Below are 9405 nucleotides of genomic sequence, written 5' to 3'. Positions count from 1 at the left end.
TACAATACAATATAAAAGCTGGCTATAGTTTTACCAGCAGCTGAAGGTAGATCACCATACTAGGGACCATGGGAACTTACAGTACATTTGCTTCCAGCATGGACCCTAGCTGGATTTACACCATCCATATAGCTGTTAGCAACTTAGATGTAATTAGCCATACATTAAAATACACATATGCTACGGTTAAAAAAGTCGAGAGTTTAAATTTACTTTGAATGTTTTGGGACTGTGGCGTCAACAGTGTGAAATACGCTTTACTGAGTACACATTCGTTACGTCTTTCAGATGTATTAATTTATTCGATGTTTGAATCAAACCAAGAACAAAAGAGTTCATTTTCTCACGGTTCATGTTGATACTACTAGTTACCCATGAAGGTAAATTACTTGGGCGCTTACGGGTACCTTACTTCAAACTAGTGCTGCAAGTTTAAAAATGTTCACTGAGTGCTGAAAAAGTACAGACTGTTCATTTACAATTTGATGTTTTGGAAAATATATACATTTTTGGGGGGACTGAAGTGATTTTGTTTTCCTTCACTATTCTCTCTGAATTGTGCAGTTTCGTTGGGAATGACTGGATGACTGAAGTCCGTAAGATATTTTAATGTGAAGATAATTTGAAAATATATGGGTATTCTTAGAGTGTGTCCCATCAATGTCAGAGGCTCAGAGTTGAAAGTCTGAAACAATTATTTTGTGAAATGAATACTCTCAATATTCTCATATGCGCTGTTTTATTGTCTATAAATTATCATGAATTATTTGGGCCAGTAAGATGTCTGAAGGGCTAGTGACATATTTAGGCCATTAGGCCCACTGGTTAGTGACAGTTTGAATCTATTTCTAACACTGTGTACGTGTGCGGTGATTGTCGTCTTTCAGCAATTCCATGTATAAATAGTTTTACGGTGTACCCTTCGTTGACCACTGGTTCCATGAAAATTGAACATGAGTTGCGGAAGTGAAGTATGACTCTCTGGCCTCTAACAGCATGACCGGCTTCCTGTTGTTGAGGCACAGAAACAATTATACATATCAAACCACTTGCACAATCATCTCTTCGACAAACAAAACTGTTATGCAATAAATATTTATTAACAATCGATTGTCGTGTATTCAGAGGACCGTATAGAATGACAATGAATGTTTATTAGGCTCGATTAGGTAGAGACGGATGAGGTCGACCCTAATTAGGTCGACCCTGATTAGGTCGACCCTGACCGCAAATACGCAACGCAGTCCCAGCCATACAGTACAGGGCAGCGTCAATCCAATCGTATCTAAGCGAAGGTGTAAAAAAGCTACTTCTGTATTCATGCAACCTTCCAGGTTGATTGGAAAATGGAGAGTGGATTGTTTACACATCTGTGTCTTCAATTCTCCTTGTTCCCAGAACAATGTGTATAGATCAGAGCATCTACTTTCCAAATTCATTACTCTCTCACACATTCCTGCATATTACCTACATCACCTATATAGATAAATCTGATCATCAACCCCAGTCTCTTATCCATCCTTTCACTAGAAACCATCTCCGATGCCTGTACTCAGAAACTCTTCACCCTTCTCCTGAAAATTCTTGTAAACCTAAAACAATTTCCCCCCCCTACCACTAGGCCTCAGAAACATTTCACCGGAGTAAATATCCACAGAAGCACCTAACACCTTATACTCCCTGTCTTCTGTCCTATTTCCGCCGCCACTACTACTTATCTACAGGAACATTTCATCCTTACTCCCTATCTTCTAAAATATTTTTCCTCTTCTCCCTATCCACTTGAATACCTCATAGGTCCTACCATTAGAAATACTTCACCTCTACTCATTATCTATAAGAACACTTCCTCTCCATTCTCAATCTTTAGAAATATTTCCAAACCCTAAACTCTATCTTCAGAAACACTCCAACCAAAACGCGTATCCACAGACACACCCCAGTCCGTACTGTAATTAAAAACACTTAACCCCCTCCTCGCTATAATCTAACCACACTAAAATGACACTTAGCTGTACAAATATTTGTTTCTTTGTTACTTTGTATGTCGCGTACAAGAAGTCAGCATTGATATGTTCCATGACGACAGAGATTCACACAAGCGGTACACGTCTGTCTGCACAAGAGAAGCAGGTGTTGGCGAGCCAGTATTTAAGCGCTGTTTGTCTGGACTTCTTCTCACTGCTCGGACATACAAAAGTAGGAAACACATTCTCAGGAACGTCCTTAAAGTCGCTGATGTCTTTCTCTGCGTCCTCAACATCGCCATCCAACTCACCTGGCCCTTGGTTCACAGTTTCAGAACCTACTTGTTCATTCACATTGATAAATCCAGAGCCATATCGTTTCAGCTTGGCTCCATCAACTAAGTTAGAAGTCACCTTCTGTGTGTTCTTTGGGCCCTCTATGAGATTAGGAGACGACTTTTGTCGATTAATTTTTGAGCCTTCAATTTGAGAAGACAGACCCTTCTGGGGACCTGTTTTGGTAGCTTCTGTCGGGGTAGCGGGCAATCTTTGCGTATTTGACTTGTTATCAGTTGAAGCAACAGGCTCCACGTCTTCCTGCGAGTGCTGCGATGCATCACTTGATATTGTGACGTCATCAACCCAACACTTCGGTCGTTCTGACATGGAGGTGTCATCTGAAGACAGTGACCCGGACGAAGAACAGTCACTTCCGGTCCTCCATTTCCCCGTCAATGGCCTGCCAAGCCTACCGATGTTCACCCTGTGCATGGAGTCGCCCTGTCGCCCCACGTTACCGACGTTGGGTGTTGCCCAGCGACTGCAGAGAAAACGTTATTTTGAAGAAAATACTGTAAAAGCTTAACTAATCAAAATTACGTAACAAGACATAAATGTTTTGAATAAATATACCCTAAATGTCATTACCAACAAAGTTGTTACGTACGTGTATACAAGACAAATGGCAAATGAGGTAGTCAAATGGTTCATGCATGTGTTCGTAAAACTGGTTCGATTCCCACATGGAAACACAATAAATGTCTGTTTAGCCTTGATTAATCGTCACAGGACCGTAAAATAGGATGACTCATTTCAGGGTTATGCTCATAGTATGGATTAAGTTTGTTCTGTATTTCCATTAATCATATTTCGCTTACTTCTTTAGTGTGTTTGTTGCTTTCGGTAATTACCAATATCTCGGGTGCACATTTTACTGAAATGCGTTGATTGAACGGATAGTGTTATTTACAGAGTAGTGGTACGTGGTATTTTACTGAGTTCCTAAAGCGGGTACTGACATGAGTTAAACACAGATCAGTAACAGCAGTGTCGCACAGTTCACATATCAATGATGTCTGTGTGCACACATATACGGGTACGTGACAGAGGTTGAACCACAGGTCATAGACAGCTATATGTATTCGCAACTGCCATAGGTTGATCATAGATCACAACTAGCTATGTGAACTTTCCCCTGACGTAAGTAGATCACAACTCATTGTACACTCGCCTGACATTACTGACACGAGTTGATCACAGAGGCACTGGAACAAAGTCCTCCAAGGTAGCTAAGACTCCAGATCGTATTACACATCCACATTAATGATAATGGATTCGATAAAGGCCATTATAGTCTTGACTTGTTTGCCTAGCCTTTACAACATGGACTTATGATTTGAGGCAGCACTCGGCGTTCGAGGGAGATCTTACATCGGTTCGTAACCAAGCGGAGCTCATAAACAGTTTGTGTTGTGGGCTCGGGGACAGGGGGTGTTAACGAATGGCTTGAATTCTATCAGCTACAATGATACTCTTTTAGCAAATACGGAGCACTCAGACAGTTCCGGTGTCCCATGAATGCCCTGGTGTTGGCCACATAATACCTGAAACCCTGTTACATGCACAGCGGGCATCGATCGGGGTAAGACGCTCAATATATTAGACGGATCGATACACCTGGTCTTATCGCGGTCACAGTGTTGTTTCAGCTTGGTTTCCGCCAGGATCCAGAGAAATGTTTGTTTGTTTGTTTGTTTGAAGCCGCAATCAACAGTATTCCAGCTTTCTGGTGGCGGTCTGTAGTTCATCGAGTCTAGATCATACTATCTAGTGATTGACATCATGAACATCGCTCTATGAAATTGTGACACGATCACATGAATCAAACAAGTCATTTCGACTGATTTCCCGATCCCATTAGTCCCATCTTTACCAAGGGTAAATACAGTCTTACTGGATTTCAGTGTTTAAACAACAAAGTTTACTGAACACAAAGACTGCCACATATTCTTTAATAAGCAAAACAAATTCAAACGTACATTATCAAACACAAACCAAACCAAAACAAACACCATCAAACATAATCAAAACATCCTGTGGAAACCTCCTGACAACAACTGCCTCTGTGGAAACCCGCTGAAAACAACTGCCTCTGTGGAAACCTCCTGAAAAAACAACTGCCTCTGTGTAAACTCCCTGACAACAACTGCCTCTGTGAAAACCACCTGACAACAAGTACTTCTGTGGAAACCTCCTGATAACAACTGTCTCTGTGGAAACCTCCTGACAACAACTACCTCTGTGAAAACCTGACAACTACCTCTGTGGAAACCTGACAACCACTACCTTTGTGGAAACCTCCTTACAACAACGGTCTCTGTGGAAACATCCTGACAACAACTACCTCTGTGAAAACCTGACGACAACAACCTCTGTGAAAACCTCCAGACGACAACTACCTCTGTGAAAACCCCTGACAACAACTACTTCCGTGAAACCCCTTGACAACAACCACCTCTGTGAAAACCTGACAACAACTACCTCTGTGAAAACCTGACAACAACCACCTCTGTGGAAACCTCCTGACAACAACTACTTGTGTGAAAACCCCTTGGTAACAACTACCTCTGTGAAAAACCCTGACAACTACCTCTGTGAAAACCTGACAACAACTACCTCTGTGAAAACCTCCTGACAACAACTACCTCTGTGAAACCCCTGACAACAACTACTTCCGTGAAACCCCTTGACAACACCTACCTCTGTGCAAACCTGACAACAACCACCTCTGTGGAAACCTCCTGACAACAACTACTTCTGTGAAAACCCCTTGACAACAACTACCTCTGTGAAAAACCCTGACAACTACCTCTGTGAAAACCTGACAACAACTACCTCTGTGAAAAACCCTGACAACTACCTCTGTGAAAACCTGACAACAACGGCTCCTGTGGAAACCTCCTGACAACACCTACCTGTGTGGAAACCTGACAACAACTACCTCTGTGAAAACCTGACAACAACGGCCCCTGTGGAAACCTCCTGACCACTTTTCTGTCCTTGGAAGTCAACTAACAACAGCTAACAGTGAGGAAGTCACTATACAACCTTCTTCAAATATAATTCTACATCAATGCTAGTAGTAACAGGGCAATATATAACGTGACCGACGCGCTTTGACACGCAGATGTAATCCCCTCCATGCTGAACATTGTCCGCTTGCCAGTCCTTGCATACAACAATCAGATTAGAACCCACTAACGGATTGCCCCACACTAATCGGTCCAGAGTAATCCTAGCTTAAAGGATTTAGCAGTTACCTACTACATATCAAGAAACTGAATTACTGTTAATCGCCCTGCCGTGCTTAAGTACCACGGTAATATGATCTAAGATACAATTAGGTTGTACAATAATCACCGTTTGTCAATTGGAGATATCAACATTCAAACTGTTCAAATTGCAAGAAATGCACCTGAATTATTTGTACGTGTATGTGTCAGCAGTTTGATACACTGGAAACAGTAAACCATCAGCCGGTTCAAATAGCTGTATATGAATTGGAGGACTCTTAGCTGACAAGCCGAAATGGGTACGCCGAAGGGTAGACAATGATGGTGTGTGATATTGTGTATTGCTAAAAGCGCCTGTACGTATACAGCGTGTTGGGTGTGTGCGTCTATAGTGGGATGATCGCTGGAGTGAAAAGGGAGTGAAATACTGAATCAGAATGTTTCTATTTTGAAATAAGCCATTTCCCATGTTCCTAACCCTGTCCGTGTTTCTCGTATCGAACGTCGAGACATGCACATAGAAGGTAATGGGGTCCTATAACAACTATTATGATATCGTATTCCATTTTGAATAAAAAGCTTATCTTATCGTCCTGGCAAATGTTCAAAGCTTTTGTTCAGTGCCGAAATCATTTATTCTGCCTTTTATCAGTTTACAGACATATGATAATGGAGTCAATTGCTTATTCTGTTCAGGCTACGCGGTTTATTGTGTACGGCAGTGTCTGAGAGGGGTCCAAGCGTGTCTTTGTCGGGACAATACCTTGCCTATAGGGAGTTAGTTGTTTTATTGACAGGTGCTTGTGAGAGCTGTTCTGATGTCCACTCTATACAAAGGCCCCATTTAGCACAAACAACACATATATTGTGAAACCCTGTAATTCAGGAAAAGACAGTTCACTGTGAAATGCATATAAGATATCATTGTGATATCTATATGTAGACGTCTCTACTAGAATCGACACCGCGTGCAATGAATGGAGATCACTAAACACAGAGTCCGAATATTTAGGTTAGGGAACATTTCTGCTGAATAAAGGGGAATATACTAGTATGAAAATGCAAGTGCGTCTCCAGGGTTACACATTGCAATAGGAATTACACATTGAAACAGGAATGCGATGATGACATGCAGATAGCATGGAGTAACAATAATGATCTAAAACATTACATTTTTCAAATAATTTTATTTTTGCTTTGAGGGCAGGCCCCGTACTGCCATTGGTTATTCAAAATTATAACTGTGACATTTTGCTGGCTTATCTTATCGAAATTTGTTCGCATATTTCTGTTTAAGGTCGCGCTCAGAAAAAATCAATTATATGACGAACCTGGACCAATCAGTCCAGTGATTGATAACATGACTATCGATCAACGCCAAGGGGCATGATGACACGCAATCAAAACACTGAAGATGACAACCCGTTCCTATAACGACCAAAATAGATTTGTGGGGACGTTTTTCGTACCCTTGTGCTCTGACCACACAAGTGCACCAAACTGTGTCTATAACTGATACTACACGTGGCGATCTGGGATTGAATTAATCTTCAGTAACCCATGCTTGTCGTAAGAGGCGACTAACGGGATCGGGCGGTCAGGCTCGTTGACTTGGTTGACACTTTTCATCGTATCGCAATTGCGTAGAACGATGCTCATGATGTTGATCACTGGATTGTCTGAATCAGACTCGATTAAACCAACCAACTATACCTGTACACGTTCTGGCGTCTCTTAAATTACTACATATGATATAGTTATATTAAACGCTTATGTACATATTATTTTGGCTATACCCCGGCAAGTCAGCTTTCAGAGACGAAAAGGACATAAGTGACGATGAAACCTAAGGGTCGACCACACAGTTACATGAACCTGCAGCAAAGGTACATAACTCTGTACAACTCTGTCCATTTCCACTGGTTTCGCCAAAATATGACATTTCATTCTTAAAAAATAATGCTTTAAAGTTAAACTGATTCTTCGGTTTACCAATACGATGAATTAACTTTTAACTTACCATTGTGATGGAAGCGGACTTGTCATCGAAGTCGATCGCTGTTGACGATGTCGTGAACCGCTAGATGTTTCTGAGATGTTGTCTGCCATGTAACCATCTCTCCGCGCTGCCAGAGACGTCATGAAACACATCTCGGGTCGGGAAGAGATACACGTGCTGCCATCGAGGGTGTTTTCTTGGAGCCTATTATCACCATAGTCTGGAAGGAATTCTCGAACACCACCATTAGGGATCAGGAAGAGATCCGAGCTGGGCTGCCGAGATGTCTTGCTATGAGGCCATGATGTCTGACCGCGAGTATCTGGTGTGCCCTTCACAATGTAGTCACTGTTGCTTTGGTGTAAGGCTCTCTCTATACCAGGGTTGGTCCTTCCTCTTGTGTGAGAGTACTTCCCGTCTTCTGACTGGGGTCGAACCCGGATGGAACTCAGCATCAGCGGCTTCCTGTTGTACAACACGCTGCCATATTGGGTTGGACCCGTCCTCAGAGAGCTGGAGCATGTCTGGGTGGGCAGGTGCGGGGTTGTGTTTGGGCGAGGCACGTCGTTAATACGGAATATGTTCACAGCTGCATCAGAATTGGAAAGGTTCTTAATGGCGAACTCAAACCTCCGCTTGCTATATTGACGAAGATTTTCACTGTCAATGGAAGCCCTGCGAACATCGTGGACGGTCGTGTGACGCCGGTGTCGCTGCTGCTGAGCCTGATGCCGGGCTTGAGCTGCGTTGTGATCCATGGGTAAGTGATCTGGGGTGCGAAGCCGCTGCAATGAGTCAAGACACTCTTGATTAACGACCTGCTTGCCCGAGCAACATTTAACTAATGTCATGGTAAACTTCACTAACTATCTATCTCAGTGACAGGGAAGATCCTCACGACAGTGTGAGTACACATGTATGCTCCTCGCTCTTGTCTGCTGTCATGGTGTCCCAGAGATACCCTACTTGAAGAAGATCGTGTTACACGTGCATTATTACGCCTGTCAGCAAGTCCCCATGCCCAGCTACCCGCACGGGCGGACGCTAGGGAATGTACAGTGTAGGTTGGTAGGTCGATGGGACACTGCGTCTGCCTGTTGCCAGGACTGACGACCGTAATAGCTGCGGGTGATACAACTCGGCAAATTCAACACTCTACCTCCTCGAAGGATTATAAATCACGGGTATTTACTCGTTGTTAGTCCCCCTGGCCTTCCTGTTGAATCGCGCCCCGACAGTCATTTGACTCATTGTAACGGCTAAGCTGGGTTATTCACGACGGAGAGACACACGTGGCTAAAGCCTGGCTTAATAACCGAATACCTGATAATGCTGATTGCTTTACATGCACTAGTGTAGTTAGCAAAGGAATGTCAGCTTCGTTACGTTACTGTCCAAATCAATATAAGAAATCAACAGGATATTCTACCGATTGTCGGATGGGGCCACTTAATAATGTAATGGGTTGTAACACTCATCATCTATTTTCTACAAGGAGTTATTGAAAGGATAAACATGGCCGTGTCGGTTCAATAATGATTCAATCTTAACCAAGTGTCAACCAAGTTTCATGTAAGTTTCAACTAAGTCAGAGTCGTAATCTTTCTGTATGTGTACGTCATTGTCCGCCACCGTCAGTGTATCTCCTTCACCAAATCGTTTGGTGAATGGTTGAATAGAATCGTCGTTTACTTACCTGCAGAATGGTGGACAAACCTACCGGGCGGGTGGTGCGGGCAGTAGGCTATTTCCTGTAGTGGGTTGCATGTGCGCCAGGGACTATCCAGTTATACTGACATTCATAAATAATGACCTTCTCTACTGTTTGCAGTCACGACATCCAATCCCCTGGGGATGCAGTCGACCG

General features: G+C 42.9%; 1 protein-coding gene across 1 annotated transcript; it reads right to left on the bottom strand.

Moving 5' to 3' along the window:
* Nucleotides 1-1081: 1081 nt before the first annotated feature.
* Nucleotides 1082-8662, bottom strand: LOC124292316. The gene is made up of 2 exons (XM_046729386.1): nucleotides 7560-8662; nucleotides 1082-2787 (listed from the first exon to the last, which is right to left on the bottom strand). Exons 1-2 carry the CDS (start codon nucleotides 8387-8389, stop codon nucleotides 2094-2096), a joined length of 1524 nt encoding a protein of 507 aa, XP_046585342.1. The 5' UTR covers nucleotides 8390-8662; the 3' UTR covers nucleotides 1082-2093.
* Nucleotides 8663-9405: the final 743 nt, after the last annotated feature.

The sequence above is a fragment of the Haliotis rubra genome, unplaced genomic scaffold, assembly GCF_003918875.1.
Source record: "Haliotis rubra isolate DU_JTF1 unplaced genomic scaffold, ASM391887v1 Scf512, whole genome shotgun sequence".
Classification (NCBI taxonomy): Eukaryota; Metazoa; Mollusca; class Gastropoda; order Lepetellida; family Haliotidae; genus Haliotis; species Haliotis rubra.
The sequence above is the reverse complement of the archived record's forward strand: the minus strand, read 5'-3'. Positions and strand labels throughout refer to the sequence as shown.